This window comes from Dermochelys coriacea, chromosome 5 (genome assembly GCF_009764565.3).
Source record: "Dermochelys coriacea isolate rDerCor1 chromosome 5, rDerCor1.pri.v4, whole genome shotgun sequence".
In the NCBI taxonomy this organism is placed as follows: domain Eukaryota; kingdom Metazoa; phylum Chordata; order Testudines; family Dermochelyidae; genus Dermochelys; species Dermochelys coriacea.
The window spans coordinates 134,815,626-134,838,975 of record NC_050072.1 but is presented as its reverse complement, the minus strand read 5'-3'; the positions used below and the strand labels follow the sequence as shown (position 1 = coordinate 134,838,975).

Here is a 23,350-nt window from a genome sequence, read left to right as displayed (position 1 = left end):
CCATGTAGCTAGTCAATACAAAGAGGAAATCCCAGGCTGGGAGCTATGCATTTGTTTTACTCTCCCCCACCTCATCCCCTTTTCCAAGGTACATGACTCACTGTAAACAGTGAACAATAAGATCAGTCAGCATACTGACTACATAATTCCATGTATAAAATCCCTCATCTGGTCAGAATTGTGCCATTAAAAACAGAGTTAAATAAGGATGAAGAGATCAAAGGTTAAACACATAGTTTAGAGAGTTATTGCTTTATGGCCAAAAAGTTATGACTTATCTTCAGCCCATGTTCAGGAAGTGTTGTACAAGAGATTTTTGAAGAAAGTAAAATTAAATTTTCCTCCTCAGCACTGCACCAGAGTTAAAAAGTTGTCTCTGCCAAGCCAAAATGTATTTAATAGGGAGGTTCACTGAATTAGCCACTCAGCACTCAAAATAACTGACAACGGGGCACCAAGAAATAAGACTCAGAACTCTACAATTAGAGCTTACTTTTAATAGAAGGAAAAGTAGATGTGCATAATCTTTTGGGATGCAATAACTTGATTGTTCGCCTAATTCTCAGGTTCTGAATTCCTCCACACAACAATTTATAGACACAATGTCCTTCCTGAAAAGTTGTTCCTGGAACATTACAATCCTTTCAAGAGCAATACAATGCCAATAGCCTTAAAGTGGTCCTACATTCTCACAGAAGATGAAAAAAATAAAGCAAAGGTATTACAAACATTAGATACCTGGTTTTGAAATACTTCCAGCTGTATTGGTGAAACAACTTTAATAAAACAAGAAGTACAGTGGAATCTGACTTGTTAATAAATAATATTTCACTATGATGGAGAGAAGTGAAGTTTAAATTTTTTTTTTTGCTGACCAAAGAAAGTGCTCAATTCACAAAAAGGGATACATCAAAACCAAACATGCAACGGTTGTTTTTAAAACCTTTACTGCAACATAACATTGAAGTAAACAGTAATTAGATAGCTATCCTTTTTTCCCCAAAAAGAAAAGACGTAAACAGGAAAATAAGTTTGCCTGTATGTATACAGCTTCCCAGATCATGTTAGAAGGGAGTTTAATTCAATGATCAACAAATTTTAACGCAACAGTAATGAGTTTTCATTTGAAGGCATTCTTCTTTTAAATCCAGCATTTAGCATGAAATCATGGGCTTCTTGCACTAAATTTAATACATCTGAAGCTGCAAAATAACCACCTATATTTTGGCATGTATGTTTACAGTTGCTCAATTCTTTTAGATTTCACAAAGCCATTATCCAGTGTTGCCATGAAATACAGATTGTAGATTCTAGGTAGCAAAAGCTATTTTCCAATATCAATGTTAAGTAAAAAGAAACATGAAGCAGGGCATTACACTAAGTTTCTGGAACTAGTACAGTAAAAGTGAAAACCTAGAAAAAAGTTAACCTACAGTTTATAGAAGGAACTAAATACCTGCAGAAGCTGGATTTTTGGTTGTATAGTATTTTACACTGTGTGATTTGCTGCATCTGCCAGTTTAAAGCAGACATGCTTTATTTATCCTTGCTTTGTTTCCTATGTTTTCTTCTCCCTCCCCCCATGCCATACACCAAGTATTGTGGATATGAGCCCAAATACCCCGAAACAATCCAGTGAACAAAGTTAGTGTAATGCACTGGTGTGAAGCGTGAGATAAAAAAAGTCTCTCCCTTTCAATCTTCATCGAAGTTCTGTTGTAGAAGAAAATTGGCAGCCAAGTTTTCATTCTTCTCGCAAGCAAAATATGCTTGTATCACAAGTCCTTCAGGAAATCCTAATGCCTTTAACTAAAGAAGAGACATGCATTTAGAAACCACTACATTTAAGCATATTAAAGCTCCTGGAATGTTTACTTTATTAGGATTTCACCATTTAAGCCATTTGTTCAAATAAACGTTGTGACCACAGTTAGGCTTCTCTTCCTATCACTTATTTACTAGAGATTTTTTAATTGAATTGGTTTCTTGTGGTAAGATCATATTAATTTCTCATTTAAAATGTGACTATATGTCAGTCTGAGTTCATTAAGACATCTCCGCTTTCATTGCTGTAATAAGTTATAAAACAGGCACTAGGAAATAGCATCTGAATGCTGCACTGCTGTAGCTAAAATTCATTCAACACAAAGCACATTTTAAATATGAATAGTATGATAGTTCGGTGCCTTTAGCAACAAGTATAGATTGTAGCAAACAGGATCTAGAACGCAATGACACTGGGGAACCTGACTACAGCAAAAAGAGTGTTTGATTTTAACTGAGCAAGCAGGAAAGTGCAATTGCTGCTGTGAAGACCATTAACCTCTGACCGTTTGGGTGGATAAGAGCGAGTGCTGGATTTATCCACTTTACACTTCTGTTTGTGTCTTCGTTTTAGCTAACTACGTCAGTCAGGTTAAGGAATTTGTGTTTTACGTAACAAGATTTTCTTAAAAGTCTCGGAGCATATGCAACCTGCACATATTCTAAATTAACACAAAACCAATGCTTAGTCTGAGACACTGGGTGCTCTTAACTAGGAGAGGATATCAATCCCTAATTAAATCTAGAGACTTATCATGGTGTACCTCTATGGAGCACGTCAGTGGTAACACCACATAAGGCATCTGAGCTCTATAGTGTGCTGAGCATCTGATAGGAAAAGATGTTACACTCTTTATGAGGTTTTGAAGCTATTTTAGAGTTAATCCTTTACTGCATAAAAATGAATTTAAAAGAGAAAACAGTAGGTTGAGGCAACACTAGATAAAGACAGGAGTCTTATTGTGCAGGGTGCGTGAGGAAAATAAGCTATTTTAGTGAATACCAATTTTCCTTCACCAACCCTGTCTGACCTACCCCACCTTTTATATTGTTATTCCAAAAGTTGCTGCAGAATCAGGGAGCTTCATTGGAAAAATTCAAAATTTCAATGAAATATACAAATGTTTCCACAATTTTGGGGGGAATTATTAGGGCTGTCAATCACAGTTAACTCACATTATTAACTAAAAAAATTAATTGCGATTAATCACAATGTTAAACAGAATACCAATTGAAATTTATTAAATATTTTATGATGTTTTTCTTCATTTTTAAATATATCGATTTCAATTACAACAGAATACAAAGTGTACAATGCTCACTTTATATTTTTGTATTACAAATATTTGCATTGTAAAAATGATACACAAAAGACTTTTTCAATTCACCTCATATAAGTACTGTAGTGCAATCTCTATCATAAGTGCAACTTACAAATGTAGGGTATTTTTGTTAAACAAAACAATGAAACAATGCACTTAAACAAAACAATGGAAAAACTTTAGAGCCTACAAGTCCACTCAATCGTACTTCTTGTTCAGCCAGTTGCTCAGAGAAACAAGCTTGTTTACATTTGCAGAAAATAATGCTGCCCACTTCTCAATTACGTCACCTGAAAGTGAGAACAGGCGTTTGCATGGCAATTTTGTAGCTGGCATTGCAAGGTATTTATGTGCCAGATATGCTAAACAGTCGTATGCTCCTTTGTGCTTCTGCCACCGTTCCAGAGGACATGCTACCATGCTAATGACGCTCATTAAAAAATAATGTTAATTACATTTGTGACTGAACTCCTTAGGCGAGAATTGTATGTCTCCTGCTCTGTTTTACCCACATTCTGCCATATATTTCATGTTATTGCAGTCTCAAATGATGACCCAACACATTGTTTATTTTAAGAACACTTTCACTGCAAATTTGACAAAATGCAAAGAAGATACCAATATGAAATTTCTAAGAAGAGCTACAGCGCTCAACTCAAAATTTAAGAATCTGAAGTGTCTTCCCAAATCTGAGAGGGATGAGGCGTGGAGCATGCTTTCAGAAGTCTTAAAAAAGCAACACTGATGTAGAAACATCAGAACCCAAACCATCAAAAAAGAAAATTAGCCTTCTGCTGGTGGCATCTGACTCAGATGATGAAAATGGAATACGTTGGTCTGCACTGCTTTGGATCGTTATCGAGCAGATATTCCTCTGGAATAGTGGTTGAAGCATCAAGGGACATATGACTCTTTAGCGCACCTGGCATGTAAATATTTTGCGACATTTGTTACAACAGTGCCATGCAAACACCTGTTCTCACTTTCAGGTGACACTGTAAACAAGAAGTGGGCAGCATTATCTTCTGCAAATGTAAACAAACTTGTTTGAGTGATTGGCTGAACAAGGACTTGTAGGCTCTGAAGTTTTACATTTTTTTTTTGAATGTGGGTTTTTATCGTACATAATTCTACATTTGTAAGTTCAACTTTCATGATAAAGAGATTGCATTACAGTACTTGTAGTAGGTGAACTGAAAAGTACTATTTCTTTTGTTTTTTACAGTGCAAATATTTGTAATCAAAAATAAATATAAAGTGAACACCTGTACACTTTGTATTCTGTATTGTAATTGAAATCAATATACTTGAAAATGTAGAAAACATCCACAAATGTTTAAATAAATTGTATTCTATTAATTTTTTTAATCGCTTGACAGCCCTAGGAAATCTTCTTTTACAACTATTTATAGAAAAAAACTGCGTTTTAAAAGAACTGCATGGAAGCATCCCCTTGACATACAAATCCAGATTTAGATACTTAATTATTTCCTTAGTGTTGGTATGTAGAGGTAAAAATCAGTGCATTTTACCAGATTGGAGCATTCAAGTGTAACTTCTTCAAAATTCCACAGCTATGCTTCTAGTTAGCAAAATAATGCAGCCTCAGTCTATTCTACAAATTGTAGTCGCAACTGTTCAAGATTAATTTTGTTCCAAATTACTGCATGTGTCACCTTTATTGAACAGCAAGTGGAATTTAATGCATTAGCTTTCCAGGGCTTGCAGATCTGCAAATTTATATAGATGTTTACTAATATTTTTAGCAACCTACAGAGCAAAAACTCAAACAGTCAAATAACTGGGTTAAACAATGACTTTCATCTACTTCCTATGAAAATTCAGAGCCAGTCTGAATACTTTAGGAATCAATTTTAAGGTACAAAAAAAGCACTCCCCCTGCACGTTACTAAAGACACTATTACACTTCTGGCATTGGTATCTGAAGCTTTCGCAAAAAAAGAACAGCTACTCGCCTTCTTGTAACTGTTGTTCTTTGAGATGTGTTGCTCATATCCATTCCACTTAGGTGTGTGCGCACCGCATACACAGTCGTCGGAAAGTTTTTTCCCCTAGCAGCACCCATTGGGTTGGCTGTGGAACCCCTGGAGTGACGCCTCCATAGAGCTCTACATATAACCTGGCGCCGCCTCAGTTCCTTCTTGATGGCTACTCTGACAGAGGGGAAGGCAGGTGGGCTTGGAATGGATATGAGCAACACATCTCGAAGAACAACAGTTACAAGAAAGTGAGTAACCATTCTTTCTTCAAGTGATTGCTCATATCAATTCTAATTAGGTTACTCCCAAGCCTTACTTAGGTGGTGGGGTCGGAGTATGGAATTGCTGATTGGAACAGTGCTCTGCCGAATGCTGCTTCATCTCTAGCACGCTGGACAATGGCATAACGAGAGGTGATCATATGCACTGAGGACCAAGTCGCTGCTCGGCAGATTTCTTGGATCGGGACTTGGGCCAGGAATGCCACTGATGAGGCCTGTGCCCTTGTAGAGCATGCTGTAAGTGCCGGAGCTAGGATTTTGGCTAACTCGTACGTGCTGATGCCACCGCTATGAAAGCTGGTTCCACTGCTATGAAAGCTGGTTCAACTTTACTCTGAACAGTTTAGCGGAAGACCGTGTAAGGTGGGTCAGAGGTGAGGGCCTTCAACTCAGACACCCTTCATGCTGAGATAATGGCGACCAGAAAAGCTACCTTGTACGATAGATAGAGGAAGGAGCGAGTCGCCACCAGTTCAAACAGGGGCTCCATTAGATTGGAGAGGACCAAGTTCAGGTCCCTCGCAAGAACTGTCCATCTAATCTGGGGATGGAAGTGTTCCAGGCCCCCTTGAGAAAACATCCCACCATGGGGTCGGTAAATACGAAGTGTTCATATACTCTTTTGTGGAAGGCTAAAATAGTGAGGTGTACCTTAATGGACAATGCTGCCAGGCCTTGTTGTTTTAGGTGTAGGAGGTACTCTAGGATGAGTGGTATAGGCACCTGGATTGCAGGTGTGTGATGCTGGGCACGCCAGCAGGTGAACCTTTTCCACTTAGCTAGATAAGTGGCCTTGGTAGATGGTTTCCTGCTGCAAAGTAGGACCTCCTGTTATCAGTTCCGAGCACAGAAGTTCCATGGAGTTTAACCTTGAAGCTTCCAAGCCATGAGATGGAGGGCCTCGAGGTCTGGGTGGAGCAGGCGACTGTGGTCCTGAATGATCAGGTCAGGGTGGAGTGGCAACACAATCGGGGTGTCCACTGGACAGTTCCAAGAGCATGCCAGGATGTACCAGTGTTGTCAAGACCATGCCGGGGCCACCAGGATTACCTCTGCTCAAGGTTCGCAGGGACAGAGAAGAACCTTGTGCACCAGAGGGAATGGGGAAAAGGCATACAACAGGCGGCCTCGCCAGGATAGCAGAAACATGTCCGTGACCAAGCCCAAGCTGTGATTCTGGAAGGAGCAGAACATCGAGCACTTCCTGGTGCTGTGGGTAAAAAAACAGGTTGACCTGAGGAAACCCCCACCTTTGGAAGATGGAGTATATGACATCCGGAGCACTGTGATTGCGGAACCATCTGCTGAGGTGGTCTGCCAGGTCATTCCAAGTCCCCTGGGAGATAGCCCACTCCATTCACCTGGAAGCGTCCTATGCAGAAAACTCCTAGAGCCTGAGGGCTTAACATGGGGGGAGGAACAGGTTCCACCCTGTTTGTTGATGTAAAACATGGTAGTGATGTTGGTCTGTCCTCATTGCCATGCACTGGCCTTGCAGCCGGGCCCAAAAAGTTTGGCATGCTAGGCGTACCGCCCTGAGCTCCTTGATGTTGATATGAAGGGAGAGCTTAGGCCCTGCGTTTGTAGATCTCCCAAATGTGCACCCCAACCCAGAGCCAATGCATCCATTACCAGGGACACGGAGGGCTGTGGTAGGGGACTCTTTCACACACCGTCCGAGGGTCAAGCCATCACTGGAGGGACTCGAGTATGTGCTCTGGTACCATCACTACTAATTCCAGGTTCTCGTGTCCCGGGTGATAGGCCGACGCAAGCCATGCTTGCAGGGGTCTGAGCTTCAGCCTGGCATGACAGACCAGTTAGTGCAGGCTGCCATGTGGCCAAGGAGATGTAATCAACCCCTAACAGTAGTGGTTGGGAATTGCCTGAGGCCTGGAATGATGTTTTACATGGCTTGGAATCACATCTCCTGCAGAAATGTTCTTGCCTGCACTGAGTCCACCACTGCCCTGATGAACTCTATTCTCTGGGTCAGAAACAAGGTTGACTCGTTCAAATTAAGGAGGAGGCCCAGTCTCTCGAGACTGGATCTGATGAACCAGACCTGAGATTCTACCTGGTGCGCCCCCTAAGCAGCCAGCTGGTGAGGTAGGGGTATACTTTGCACCTGTCTCTTGTGAAGGAAGGCTGCTATGATGGACATGCACTTGGGTGAAAACTCAGGGGGCTGTCGAGACCCCGAATGGAAGGACCATGAACTGATAGTGTTTGTGGTGAACCACAAACTTTAGAAAATCGCCTGTGAGCGAAGCAAATGGCTATGTGAAAGTACACATCTTTCATGTTGAGGGTGGCGTATCAGTCTCCCGGATCCAGGGAAGGGGTAATCATGCTTGGGGAGACCATACGGAACTTCAACTTCACCATGAATTCGTTGAGTCCTCATAGGTCTAGAATGGGTTAGATCCCCCCCTTTGCCTTGGGGATTAGGACTCTGAGCGGTGTTGGGACTCAGAGTGGTGTCTTGTCCCTGGTGGCGCCGAGGGGCGGAGCATTGCAGGCTTTCTGCAGGATGGTATCACACACTGTGGCATTGGGGGCTTGGTGCAAAGGGCCGGGAACTGCGGTGCCATCATGTCTGTGAGGTCTCTCGCGGTCTGGGGTGGAAGGCAGTTGTACCTCCTCCACTACCTGACACAGTGAGTCCAATTGCACCGGACTCAACGATGCGCCTTGCAGGACTGAAGTCGACGGTGCTGGCTCCAAAGTCTTCAGCACTAGGGGCTCCTCCCTGGGATGCGCCCCATTGGCCGGTTCCAAGGGGTTCAGTCCCGAAGTCAGGGAACCACTCCTCCCTTGTTTCCAGTGCAGCTTCTGACCCAGGGAATGGGACCAGTGCCAAGTCATCTCCGACGGTTTCCGCACCGGAGAATGGCGATGCTGCAGGTCTCTTCCAGAGCCATTCCACAGAGCCATCTCCACTGCTGCTTGAACACTACGCACCGATGCACTCAATGCTGGGTCCTGCTGCGCCGATGCTGGTTGCGGTCTAAGTGCCGCCTCCATGAGGAGCTGGTTCAGCCTAAAGTCCCGCTCCTTCTTCGTTCTCAGGTGAAACCCTTTGCAAATCCCACGCTTATCCACCTGATGTGTTTTCCCTAGACACATCAAGCAAGCGTCATGGGGGTCGCCCATTGGCATAAACTTCTTGCAGGGTTTGAACCCTGGGACTTAGGCATGCCCTGAATCCCCAGGGAGAATGCAGTCAGGTTGAAGGAGAACCCCCACTCCCGACAGCGAACTATTAACACTACACTAATAACTAAACAAACTAAGGAAAACAAACACTAAGTAAATAGGACTAGGGAAATGTAGGGAGCTTGCTGAGCAAGACGCCACAGTTCCAACGACCGTCACTGGCAGTAAGAAGGAACAGAGAAGGCGCCAGGTTGGCAGGGTCTATATAGAGTGCTATGGAGGCGCCACTCCAGGGGACTCCACAGCTGACCTGACGGGTGCTGCTGGGGAAAAAACTTTCAGATGACTGTGCACGTGGCATGCGCACACCTAATTGGAATCAATATGAGCAATCACTTGAAGAACTTTTGTTTTATCCTCTTGTTTTATCCTCTTCCTGAATAGGGCTCTATACTCATTCAGTTATGCATGTGCACAGTGGACCTTTGGCCACTTCAAACCGCAGTGCTGTGATTGCAATTGCATGGCCTTTTACAAGCTTCTCTTCTAAAAAGGCAAGTTCCAGAAGAGGTTGGGAAGCAATGGCCTTACAGCAAAGACATGATTTCCAGTAGGCCAAGACTACAACAGATTGCAAATCGTACAAATAAAGAAAATAAAGATGATTCATAGCAGTAAGATATCAACTTCACATATAGCTTTAGTGCGCATTTTAGCCTGCACAATGCCTAATCTTGGGAGTAAAAAAGATAGCAAGAGCATGTAAAGTATTTTAAACCCAAAAAAGGCAGCTTACCCTCTCTATAGCTTCTTTCTCCTGAGGTGTTACTTGAATGTAGTTCATCTGACCACTTCCAGCTTCTGCTACTCCTCCACTCCCACCACCGCCACCTCCTCCTTGGCTACCAGATTCTTGAACTGGCTCATTTAACATCTGAATAAAATGCTCCTGATGTTGGCTGATTTGCTGTGGTGCATGGGAGAACAAAAGGAAGCAATACACTGAAATAAAGCATGTTCAGTCCTGCAAACAGGCAACTAAAAGTGGTCTAGAGAAATATTACGGAAGCCTGGTTAATTTTGAGAATACTTGGCAGGTTCTGACTGAGAAGAGAAGCTGTTATGGTTACCATAGTCAAGTTGCAGCTACCTCTTTACTCCCTTACACACTCTGCATCCCATATAAAGGAAATAAGCTGTCGGCCTTAGTTCCTGCACAGAATGCATGTTTCTCCATTATTCTCATTGGCCAAAAAGACAGCTTAGCTTGGCACAGATATTACTAAAGGAATACCTACCTTCTATTGCTAACATTTGATCTTAATTCACTTGAGTCTCAATAGCTCCCCTTTTCGGAAAAAAGCTTCCGACTTCTTCCTTCCCGCCCCACTCACCATACTTATAATTTGAGAGATGGTACTTCTAAAGAAAATGAAAACTAGGAGAATTTACAAGCGTATCTTAAGGACAGTGACTCAGCATATTGGGCTGCATTAGTCGGAGCATTGCCAGCAGATCAAGGGAAGTGATTATTCCCCTCTATTCGGCACTGGTGAGGCCACATCTGGAGTATTGCGTCCAGTTTTGAAAGGATGGGGACAAATTGGAGAGAGTCCAGCGGAGAGCAACGAAAATGATCAGGGGGCTGGGGCACATGACTTACAAGGAGAGGCTATGGGCTTGCTTAGTCTGCAGAAGAGTGAGGGGGGATTTGATAGCAGCCTTCAACTACCTGAAGGGGGTTTCCAAAGAGGATAGAGCTCAGCTGTTCTCCGTAGTGGCAGAAGACAGAACAAGGAGCAATGGTCTCAAGTTGCAGTGGGGGAGGTCTAGGTTGGATATTAGGAAACACTATTTCACTAGGAGGGTGGTGAAGCACTGGAATGGGTTACCTAGGGAGATGGTGGAATCTCCATCCTTAGAAGTTTTTAAGGCCTGGCTTGACAAAGCCCTGGCTGGGATGATTTAGTTGGTGTTGGTCCTGTTTTGGGCAGGGGGTTGGACTAGACGACCTCCTGAGGTCTCTTCCAACCCTAATCTTCTAGAATTCTATGAACTCTTAGACAGTATCTAGAACTTCGGTTTGTGGCCAAATTGGGTGAGGTGCAGAAGGAAAGCCTCCATTCCAGTACTTTCCAGTCATAAAATTGTTTCACACACCCCAAAAATAAGAGGGCACATTACTAGTATTGATGTATTAAAGCGCCCTTGCCTGATCTAGACACGTTATCCCATGGTGCTTAAGTCACCTGCAGTAGCTGGGGGTTTTCCCGTCCTATTTGCTGTAGCAGTGCTGGCAGCAAATTAGGATTCTGCTGAATAATTTGTCTCATCTGCTGGAACTGAGGTTGATTTCGTAAAAATTCAAGTGGATGTCCTGCAATATAAAGAGTTATACATTTAAGAAAAAAGCAAGCAAGTTACTAGATAGGCTTCTGTAAATGTGACCAACAATATATATTAGAAGAAAAAAACTGAATTAGCTGAAGTTTCAGAGTTGGAGGGTAATGTAAAATTCCTTTCAAGGTGACTCAAGTCTTTGAAGTGTACAGTATTCATAATGGCCTTCTTACGGACAGGCTCAGACGAAGAAATGGATTGGCAGCAGGACCTGTCTCACTCATGAAAGTGGCTCCTCTCTTAGGAAGGGGTGCACTAGTGAAATGGTAGCAAAGCTTGCCTCACCAGTAACCACACTGCTCCTGTTCTGTGGCTTTATACAGAGAACTTCAGTTTAAGAGAAAGTCAACCAACATGGCTCAAAAATTTAGAAAATGACTAAAAAATAAAAGCAGACTTTGGTCTCTTAAAGCCTAAGATGGGGTTGTGTTGGGGACTAACATTTCATACTGTTCAGTTTAAAAAGTAAAATGTAATACAAAGGGATAAAGCAAAATATACAAGTTCAAAGGATCTTGTGGCTTTATAAGAGGTGTCCCCAACCCCAATGAGATGGTGACTAGAGATCTAATCTGAAGACCACTGCAGCTGAATTGCCGAGATCAAGTAAAAGTGGACAAATGTTCAGCCTCTTTGGGACCAGCATTTACTGGTAAAAAGTCAGCTTTTAAGAGGCTCCTCCCCCCCCCCCCCCGATAGAGCTGGTTTCTGAGAGTTACTTGCCAACCACCCATGAACAGTAACGAGAATATATATAATTCAAATAAAGACTAACATCTAATCTTTTAAAGAGCAGAACATAAGATTCCAAGGGTGGTTTTCCATTCTATATAATTTATAGAGGAATTAATTCCAACAAGCATACAGTATTTTATTTTGCTTTTTAGATAAAGAGAGATGATTCAACATACTGGAAAAACAGAGGTTTCTGCTAACCTAGGGGAGATCAAAAATTGGTGTCTGTGAACCATATAGCTAGGAAAAGACCCTCCCAAATATACACATCTGAAAGATAAAAATGCAAAGCAGCAGCATTATAATATGTAGCACGGGTGTAGTTTTATTCTGGTACACAAAAAAAAAAAAGGCAGAACTTAAAGCAAACTTGTCATTACAATGACAAAAATGTAGCAGACAATTTAGTTTATTTTTAGTATATGAAGTATGAAGGACTAACGATAGCAATGAACTGACATGCTCACTGACCCTCTCCACCTCCTCACACTAGATTTCATTTTGGGAGTGCCAATTCCAAGTGTTACTCCTTTTGCCACCTTCCCAATGATGCACGTGCACTCCCTTAAGTGTCTCCAAACACCTCAAAAACTTTTAAAACTATGCAGAAGAAACTATAGGGGCTCCTTTGAAAAGTAATGTTTGAAGCTTTATACTTTGTAGTGTAACTTAGCAACCACATTGCATTCAACAAACATGATAGGTACTTGTTAAATGCTTATGTTAAGGCAAGTTTGAGTCCTCTGAACTTAGTAGCTGAACTGGTGGGTCCCCTGCAGAAAAATGAAAAGCTCTCTGCTGCTGTGAGGTACTATATTTGAGGGGGGGTATGACGATATTGATGAAGAGGTCCTCTTCCCAAGCACCCTCAAAGGCTTACCCAAAAGACTGATCTACGTACAGCAGAGGCCAAACTGAGATGGCCCACAGAGCATTTCATGGCAGCTGATTAAGAGCTGGGTGGACATATAGTGCTGGCTTTGTTTCCAGCTACTTCTATAGGCCTCTTAGAAAACAACTGGAGGCATGGAAAAGCCAGAAATAGTGGAGCCAGTCTAGCTGCTTCTATTAGGGTCAGATACACAGGATGACAAACTGGAGTCACTAGGTAGAAAGGCACACCACTGGAAGCAAAGCAACCAAGAGTCAAGTAACATACGCAGAACAGGTGGAAAGGGGACAATAAAAAGGAAAACACAGTGAAGATTGAAAAGTGAGTTGCACTGAGAGGACACTTACTACATTAAAAAAAAAGGGGAAATATTCAGTTTTATTTTGTCAGCATTGCTTTTCCATGTACCATTGTTGTGGTTGCAAGAGAGGGGAGGCTCTCATGGACCACCTACTTAACAGTATTTGCCACATTTTGAGAACCCTGATTATTATTTATATTACAGTAGTGCCTAGGAGCCCTAGTCATGGACCAGGTCCCCATTGTGCTAGGCACTATATAAACACAGAACAAGAAGTCAGTCCCTGCCCCAAAGAGCTTACTAGTAAGTTTAAAAATTTCAGGTGGCCACAAGGAGGATTGCCTATTATTGTAGGCAATATAAAAATGGACACCTTTATAAATTAAACCTAATTCTCTGTGGTTACAAGTAGGGAAGTTTTGAAGTGATGTATTGCTACCACTCTAATTCTAGACAATAAGAAGCCAGAGGTGAGGTTGGTGAAATAAGAAGCTGTCCGTATCTGTGATCTCAGAAACTTAAAGCCACACACATTGGATCACAGAGTGGATATAAAACCAACAGTGGTATTTGGGAATTTGACCAACTATGGCCCCAACATTACAGATCTACCCACCCACAACAAAAACAATGAGGAGTCCTTGTGGCATGTTAGAGACTAACAAATTTATTTGGGCATAAGCTTTCGTGGGCTAGAACCCACTTCCTTAGATGCATGGAATGGAAAATACAGGAGCAGGTATAAATACATGAAAGGATGGGAGTTGCCTTACCAAGTGCAAGGTCATTGTTTTTGCTGAGACAGATTAACATGGCTACCACTCTGAAACTTGCCACCCACAACAAGTGTTTCTTCCAAGCAAGTTCTACTGCTCTTTTGTCTGTCACTTTGAAAAACCTCATGAACTTAAACCCACTGCTTAAACACCTAGTGCAGACAGACTGCTTAATAGCTACCCTTAAACATACGACCATCTTACCTCCTGAAGAACTAGAAGTTGTAGTTGTAGTTGCTGCTGCTGCCGCCACTGCTGAAGATTGAGACGCACCAGTGCTTGCTGCCTGAGGGGGATCAGCTGTGGCCTGAGTCTCTCTATCTCCAGGGATACCCTAAATCCAGGGATCATGTTACAATTTACAGCATTTTCATGGGTAGAGATCAAAGGTAATGGCTTCACTACACTTGCTTTGCCCTAGAAATAAGACTCAATACTTTCATTACAAATATGAAGCAATTAATACACTACAAATTTGCAGACACTATTGCTAAAAAAACAACAAAAAGCTCCAAATCATTCAATAGAGTATTGAATAAACTGAAACGGGAGAGGGGTCTCACCAATTTAGTGCTCTATTAAAACTCAACATCTTGCACTGCACCAGGAAGTTTACTGGTAGCTAATGCAGAGTAGCGCAATGTTCGAATATGTTTTTTGCACGATGAGTGCTTCATTGTATGACTTTAATAGAGGAAATCAATACATAATTGTCATAAGGGCCACATCCAAATGGGAAGATTGCACTTGTTGCCAGTCGTTGATGGTTAAGAGCACTCTTACCTACAGCACTCGATAGTTCAGAAGTAGACCAGGACGTAGGACCCTTAAATAGCAAGTCTGTATTACAACGGGCTCTGTCAGAGGTACAGATCTAGTTTCCTGAATTGCTCCCCTCAATATTCTTATTTGGGCTGAGCAATTCTTGGAACATTTCTTGAGGATAACATCTCGTTTCAGAAGGTGGAGAAATAACTACGGGGCACCCATTTTAGGCTTGATTTTGACTAACAGAGGAAATGGTTGTGAATCTGACAGTGCAAGGTAATTTGGCTGAAAGTGAATCATGAAATCGACCATTTCTTGACTAAGGAAAGAAAGGAGTGAACAGCTGAGTAAGGACAATGGACTTTTAAAAAAGCAGACAAACTCAGAACTGGTAGATAGGGTCCCATGGGAAGAAAATCTAAGGGTTTGGGAGTTCAGGACAGCTGGCAGTTTTTCAAAGAGACAGCATTAAAGGCTCAACAGAAAACTATTCTGATCCAAAGCAAAGTAGGAAGAACAGTAAGAGGACAATATGACTGCATTAGGAGTTCTTTAGTAACTTGAAAAATCAAAGAGGAATCCCACAAAAAATGGAAACATGGACAAATTATTACAGGTGAATACAAAATAGCAGCACACGCATGTTGGGACAAAATCAGAAAGGCAAAAGGCACAAAATGAGTTGCAACTAACAAGGGATAGAGGCTATAAGAAGAGGTTCTATAAATCCTCTCTCTTGCTTCTAATGTAAAGTGTGGGTCCACTATTTAGCAAGGAAGGAGAGCTAATAATGACACCAAGAAGGTTCAGGTGTTTAATGCCTATTTTGCTTCAGTCTTCACTAAAAGGGTTAATTGTGACCAGAAGGGTTAATTGTGACCACAGTTAATATTTACAACAAGGAAGAAGGAACACAAGCCAGAATAGGGAAAGAACATGTTAAAGAACATTCAAGTAAGTTAGGCCCTGCTGCCTTGAATACATCTAATGAAATTCATTCTAGTGCATTTAAGGAACTATCCGAAGCAATCTTGGAACCACTGGCAATTATCTTTGAGAACTCATGGAAGACGGATGTGGTACAAGAGGGAAGGGAAAATACAGTATCTATCTTTAAAAAGAACATAGGACCTGGGGAATTATAGGTCCATCAGCCAAACTTTAATACCTAGAAAAATACTGGAACAAAATTAAACAATATGTAAGCATCTAGAGGATAAGTAGTAATAGCCAACATGAATTTATCAAGAACAAATCATGCCAAACCAACCCTAATTTCCGTCTTTGACAGGCTTACTGGTCTACTGGATTGGGCGGGGGGAGGAGGAGAAAGACTTGATATTTTGATTTTAGTAAGGCTTTTGACAAATATTCTCAAACAATCTAGGGAAATGTGATTTAGATTAAATTACCTAATGACAGGTTCACAACTGGTTGAAAAACTAATCAAAAGAATAATTAGCAATGGTTTGGCATCAAACTGGGAAGACAGATCTAGTGGGGTCCCAACAGGGTTCTGTCCTGGGTCTAATATCATTCAACGTTTTCATTAATGACTCAGACAATGGAGTGGAAAGTGTGCTAATAAAGTCTGCGGATGACACCAAGCTGGGAGGAGTTGCAAGCACTTTGGAGGATAGGACTAAAATTCAAAATTACCTTGACAAATTGAAGAATTGGTCTGAAATCAACAAGATGAAATTCAATAAAGACAAGTGCAAAGTACTACACTTAGGAAGGAAAAAAATCAAATGCACAAATACAAAATAAGGAATAAATGGCTAGGTGGTAGTACTGCAGAAACGGATTTGGGGTTACAGTGGATCACAAATTGAATATAAGTCAATATGATGTAGTTGTAAAAAAGGCTAATATTTTGGGGAGTATTAACAGGAGCATTGTATGTGAAACACAGGAAGTAGCTGTCCTGTTTTGGGTGCCAGTTTAAGAACAATGTGAATAAATTGGAGTGAACCCAGAGGAGAGCAACAAAAATTGTAAAAGGTTTAGAAAACCTGATCTACAAGGAAACATTACAAAATTGGGCATGTTTAGTCTTGAGAAAAAAAGACAACTTAGAAGGGACCTGATAAGTCAATGGTGATCAATTGTTCTCCATATCCACTAAAGGCAGGACAAACAAGTAATCAGCTTAATCTGCATCTAGGCAGATTTAGGTTGGAAACTGGGAAAAATTTCTAACTATAAGGCTAGTTAAGCATTGGTATAGGTTACCAAGGAAGGCTGTGCAATCCCCATCACTGGAGGTTTTGAAGAACAGTTTAGACAGACACCTGTCTAGGTACAGTTAGTTGGTTCCGCCTCAGCAGTGGCGCAGGGTGAGGGGGATTGAATTAGATTAGTGTTTCTCAATGACTCGTCCATGGCAACCTCCTTGCCGGTCCCTGAGATTTCCTTGACACAGTTTAGGAAGGCAGCAAGCTGGTCCCTGGTATCAAAAAGGTCGAGAAACACTGGAGAGGACGATGTCTCAAGGTCCCTTCCAGCCCTACATTTCTATGATTAGCCAGCTCTCTCTCATCAAGTCCCAATCCCAGACATACAGGAACTATGCGGAAGTTTACATCATTGAAAAAAATTCTCTTACTGCTGGCTTACTAAACAGCTATGTAAAAAAATTTCTCTGTTATAGACCAACATTGTGAAACCTATAACATTAATGGGGAGGACTGAGATCTCTTTACATCTGTTATGTAGTGCAATGTTTAGTCCTCACAGTTGAAAGCTTGAAGTCAGTTTCATAAGCGGTTAAACACAATTTATGTTGAAAATGAGTCATAAGTAAACAGGTGCAGCACTGGCCTAAAACTATAAGTAGTAACATGAAGGATTTACATATGAATGATGCCTATGGAAAACCGTTACCAATTTGAAAGCTTCCTAGGAAGTTCGAGGTTTTTTTTCCTTCCTCAGTCTATAGGAAGTCCTGTACACACACAATCTGTATATCTCAGCTTCAAAACAAGCCAGAAATTAAGTTCATTAAGCATGAATGGGGAATAGCAAAGGGAAACTGATCTCTGGGATGTGACAGTTTCAAATGAACTCAAATGTAGCCAAAGCTAGAGACACTAGAAATATGCATTAAATAACCACCTGTCCCACTGAGCTTCCATACCCATTTTCATATTTTTCTTAGTTTCCAGAGCTGCTTGTAACCTATCAGGCTGAGAAACAGAACTGAATGTAACCCAATACAAAAATGGAATGAGGAATATTTTAACATGAAGTAACATAAGATTCACTTGGACTTGTAGCCATTTTCCATTTCCAATCAAGCAAATAGAAGTGCACTGCATTTTTAAAGCCAGTCTTACCACGAACAGGTTGTATCTTGTTCAGCAGATTGATCAATCAACTACTATTCAAAGAAAAACACTGAAGTCCAGACCCTAAGTCATTATAATACATACATGATATGCTCCCTAGGTTCTATAACGTGTCGTACCAAGGATGAACCAACAGCTTTAAGGGCTTAGTCTCTTTTGTGATACTATAACTGCCAATACAAAAAAAACAGTGACTATTATCCTCAACTGGTCACAATAAGAGAACCATTTTTAGTTAACTGATACAGGCAGTATCCTATTGAGATAGGTCATAGCTAATTAAATCACACCACATCAGCTTCACAATTTTTAGACACACCTACCATACGCAGCCCAATAAATGAGTACAAAATATGGCAATCACAAAATTTAGATGCAGGTATCGCCCTTAAGGCAGTAGGCTCTTGAAAATCATTTCTCAACCTGCCAGCCCCTCTACTTAAAGCTGCTGTTCCTTTGTGGACTTTTACTCATCTTATCTCTTTTAGGTTATCAAGTCATTCAAAGATTAATTCTTCTCAAAAGATGGGGAGAAAGTGAAAAGATGAAAAAATAGCTCACCATTAGAAGGTATTCCACTGCTCTGTCAGGATTGTTGAAGCTGGCTCTCAGTGCTGCAATTACTTGCTCTCGCTCATAGCCCATTGACATGATCTCAGTCACCATATTCTCATAAGACTGACCTGTCACTAGAGGGGCAAAAATAGCACAGTTTTAAATGCAGTAAAAGGGTGCAAGCAGACTGAGAAATACCAAAACTGAGACATTCACTCGAGAGGAAGTGAAGAAAAGTCACACTAAACTTGCCAAATTCTGCTGATTTCATTTTTCAGTATGTTCAAGTTTTGTATTAAGCACTCAACAGGATGGCAGAGTTCCTGGGGACAGAGCACAATACAGGCTTCTATAGAAGATTCAATGTGTTGGTGACACTCCTTGTACTAATAATTCCTCTTCCACACTCTTCACTAAGGTCAAGGGCAGTTGGAACATATGGTGCATCTTCACAGCTATCCAATATTCAGTTCCTGGCTTAATTTAAAAAGCTTCCCGCTTTTAAGGCTGGAAATTAATCCCAATAAACCAAAATCTGTGCCAGATTGCTTTGGAAAACCAAATAATAGCTTAACACAAAAGCTGGAATAGTCACCAATGGTAAGTGTGGACCGACTGACAGTTCTATACTGCTGCAACATGGTAAGGAGAGACAGTGAAGGCTGCCTGGACAGCGCAGTAAAGCATTGGATGGATCAACCCAAGGTGGCAGAGAAGGAAAGTTCTGAAAAGTAACAGAAGGCTTGAAGTGCTGTTTAGTGATCCAACTTGTTTTTTGTCTCTCCCCCCACCCCCCAAAAAAGTCAGTGGATAGTGAATTGGGTCCAACAAAATTTTGAGTGCGTTATATATTTATGGCCCTATCAACTGACACCCTCCTAACTTAGAATCTATTAAGTCCACAAGGCTTCTGATCTTATCTGTCCTCCTGTATGATATGGGCTACAGGACTTCTCTAAATTTATTCTTGGATGAACTAGAATATCTTTTAGAAAAATATCTAATCTTGATTTAAAAATCGCAGAGATGGAAAAACCACCAAAAGTCTTGGTAAACTGTTCCATGGTTAATTATCCTATTAAAATACTACACTTCATTTCTAGTCTCTGTTTGCCTAGCTTCAAACTTCCAGCCATTGGACCTTGTTTTCTCCGTCTGAGAGATTAGAGAGCAGCGATAAGATTAGTGCCCTTTATCAAATGTCTGTTTCCCACGTAGGTACATACAGACTGATCAAGTTATCCATTAATCTTCTCTTCATTAAAAACTGATTGAGCTCCTGGGATATCACAGAGAACATAGGCAGCAGCTTGGTGTACAGCCCTCCAAGGAAGGGCTTTCTACACTAGGCTGTTGCCTCCATCCTCAGATACATCTGAAGATGCTCCAGAGGTCCAAACACTAAGGTAAAGGGGAAAAGGTGCACACGTGCCCTGCCTCATCTTATGTAGCATATTTAAGAATTTTTTAAAGGGAAAAAATTCAGTGTAAGAGCCTAGAAAGTACATTCAGAGACATTACTATTAAATGCAAAAATCAGTCATTTTACTCTAAATGCTTTGCTTCCTTTCTTTAAGGAGAGCACGTTACACAAGTCAAGTAAAGGGCTGATTCTGCCTTGAAACGTAACCTGACAACCTTCATGGTATGGTGAGGGGTTAAGTATGGCAGCGCTGATCAGTACTAACTGACTCAATGGAGCTGTGCATCACTGTTCTAGGTACCAGTGACGCAGTCCGGTCACTTAAGCAAGGTTGCTAAAACAATTCACAATTGCAATTACAGCAACTAACAGTTTTGTTTTCTTGTTACTTATCCAGACTCTAAAATTTGTTAATTGTACTCTAAGAGTACTAAGTAACAATGGAAAAGAATCTCATGTTTTGGGACTGGCTCCCACTCACCTCCCTCACCGAGCACACAACCTGAGTACTGCTGCACATGCAGCCCCAAAGAGGGCAGGGCCGGCCTTGGAGCAGGACAGCGAGCGGAGTGGGACCAAGCAGCTGCCATGCAGGGACGAGGGCAGCAGAGCTCCCAGCTCAGCACGGCTGGGGGAGGGATGACCCCCAACATCCAGGTAGCCAGGAGCCACCAGGCTAGGCTGCGTGTGTTTTTCCTTTAAAACCTATTTTAAATATCTAACTTAAAACCAGGCAAAAATAAAAGCCAACCAAAAACACCTTCATTGAACATCCTATTTTAAAAATTAAGAATTGCAAAGTTTCATGCTAATTGTTTGACAGCCCTAGAGACTGATGTCCTAATTATCCTCAGTCTAGAGCTGAAGAGCCCAATTCTCAGATTAGATGGTAGTTCAGCATCAACCTTCTCAAACTGAAGTCATTCTACTGCAACAGTCACCAAAGGAGCTCATTATGCAGATTATGTACTCACATGGCCCCTTATGGGAACTGGAGTGCCATCAATAGCACCGCCAGTTAGGAAACAAGTTGGGCAGTAGTTTCCCTGCAGTGCATCATGTTCCTAGGGCTAGAGTGTCGACAATTGGGGTGGGGCGCACTAGGGACTTTGGGATAGGGTTTCTCTGACTCAGATTTGTGCACAGCAGCGTGAATGCCAGAGCCCCAGGTTTGAGCATGGGTCAGAAAACTCAATCTGTTAAAATGCAAAGTAGATGCTCAATTCCACGGTTCCCTGACATGCATCAGCTGACTGGAATCCCACCAACCCTAGGCTTACACTGTTGTGTAGACATACTCTTTATTATCTACATGAATTTAGGGGGTAAGTGAAGATAACATACATAAGAACCACTGGTTTATCCAAAATAACCTGGTAAACCACGTACAGAGTTGGACTCCCCATGGCATTAGTAATGTCAATTCAATATTAAACAAAAATCAGTTTAATTTTGAGCGACTACCACCTTGACTAAAACGGTTAATACAGGATCAATAACTTTTGCCCAGGTTTAAAGAAGTGCATGCACAAGTTACTGTGGTTGCGTGTGCATCTGCAATAAGGGATTAACCATTGTCTCTCCTTGGCCTTCCAAGTTTCCAGAAAGAAACTTCTTAAAATACGAACTTGTAAAGTAACTGATTTGTGTTTTGAGAAACAGTATCAGAAAACAAGTGCAAGTACAATTATCGTAGGTGAGGTGATCTTAATCAACAAGATCAGCAATTCTTTCTACTGACACATCAATCATTTACTCATATTACAAATCACAAACTAAGATTGGCAAAAACATGCCATAGAGCAAGTGAAGAGCACCATCACTTCTGGTCCCTAACCAGATTAAACTGGTCACTTTTTTCAAGTGTCTTTTGTGACCACCCATGTTATCCAGGTGTAAACTAGACCAATAGATGAATGGGGAAAACTAAAAAATCTGAAAGAGATAACAGTCAATTTATTCTAGCCTACTGCAGTCTGCACAGGCTAAGATGAAGGAGCAGATCTGAATACTGGCAATTTATGCATCTATAGTCAACAGCAATCCATGCACTCAAATCTGATTTCTCCAGTCACTCCTAGGTAGTGTTAAAGCAGGCTTGTGACGGGTACTCTAGGATCCACTTTTTTGTTTTCACAATCCATCAGTACCTCATTCATATTCAGTTGTGGATATTCTACCCTGCAGTGAAACTTGGACTGCTTCAGTGAAAAAGGAGTAAACAGTCAGCTAACTTACACAGTGAAAAACATTGACAGATGTGCCATCATGTGTAGCACATGATGGGGGAGCAGCAGGTTTATTCAGGTGGAGAGAGAAAGACCTCTCCATAGAAAATAATCTCTTTACTGGACAGACTGTGGAACTAAAAATGTCCTTCCATAAAATCCTCTCTGGGATGTAATACGGCCCAGAAGCCAAAAGTTAAAGACAAGACTGAGTCAGGATACCTGGGTTCTAGATTCAGCTCTGCTAATATGATGTGTGATTCTTGGGCAAGTCATTTCTTTTCTAAGACAGTTTCCACATTTAAAAAAATGTGAGTTTATGCCCACTCACCTTTGTGAAGAGTCTTATGAGTTATGGATAACAAGCACTGCATGTGCTATAAATGAAGACCAGCAACTCACTTCACTGGTCACTGCGCTGTATCTAGAGATAATTACTGCAAGAGACCATTTGCGACCAGAACTGCATTCAAACTGGTGACCCTAAATTCACTGGGTGCACACGCTATATAGTACTGTCAAAGTTGAAATGGTTGTTTCAATTATGTGAACATAATGGCTGAGGGTGCAAGTCTGAGGAGGGCATGTACACACATTGGTTGTGTTTACTGGCCACAACATAAAACAAAAAACACACCAGACTCAGCATTCCATCCGAACCAATTCAAGTTGAATCACTGGGAAAGAGTAAAAAATCTGGAAAAACCAGAAAGGCTGTTATAAAGTTTGTTTTCTCATCTTTATACAACACATCTTTGTATACAAGTTAAAATAACCTCTGTACTAAAGTGAGAAAAATGCTTATATGAGGTTGATTTTACCACATTTACTTCTGTTCTTTGGGAACAGTATTTTGATTATAATCTTGAGGATAAAAGGTATAGTAGAGGAGAGAAGGCAAAACAACTTATCTGTTAACTCACCATTTATTTTGGCTTCAATGAAACACGGTTTAAGTGCAAGCTAAAGTTTAGATAAACACTTACCAAGTGCACTTGTAGCATCCTCAAAAAGGTTGGATCGAGAAGTATCACCTGATGTACTGCAAGATAAAACAAAATCTCAAATATACGAGTTTGGAACACATAATTGGTAAGTAGAAGCAGCATCTGTAATTCTATGTTATTTCCTAAAGGAGTTAAGGGTGTCTAAGACCTGGTATGAAGCCAGAATTTACATACTTCTGTACTCCAAGTAAATGTTACTGTTTTTAACCCTTACTCTTGCCAACTCCCATCAAGAATATCTACATTTGGAATACTGCTTATCCATTCAAGAGCAGACACCTGCTTACTTTTCACCCAGCCCTAAAGGCATTGCTTAGGTAAGGGTAAAA

At 41.2% G+C, this 23,350-nt stretch overlaps 1 protein-coding gene across 3 annotated transcripts in view; it reads right to left on the bottom strand.

Moving 5' to 3' along the window:
- Nucleotides 1-477: 477 nt before the first annotated feature.
- Nucleotides 478-23,350, bottom strand: part of RAD23B (RAD23 homolog B, nucleotide excision repair protein) — a 58,536-nt gene continuing 35,663 nt past the window's right edge. For 2 of the 3 annotated variants that reach the window (XM_038401744.2, XM_043514473.1), the window contains 6 exons: nucleotides 23,001-23,056; nucleotides 18,370-18,497; nucleotides 13,895-14,024; nucleotides 10,836-10,963; nucleotides 9,383-9,571; nucleotides 478-1,809 (listed from right to left, as the gene is read on the bottom strand). In XM_038401744.2, coding sequence (XP_038257672.1) covers nucleotides 1,696-1,809; nucleotides 9,383-9,571; nucleotides 10,836-10,963; nucleotides 13,895-14,024; nucleotides 18,370-18,497; nucleotides 23,001-23,056 — 745 coding nt within the window. In that variant the 3' untranslated portion in view covers nucleotides 478-1,695. The remainder of the gene's footprint in view (nucleotides 1,810-9,382; nucleotides 9,572-10,835; nucleotides 10,964-13,894; nucleotides 14,025-18,369; nucleotides 18,498-23,000; nucleotides 23,057-23,350) is intronic. The other variant, XM_038401745.2, reaches the window with a different exon arrangement.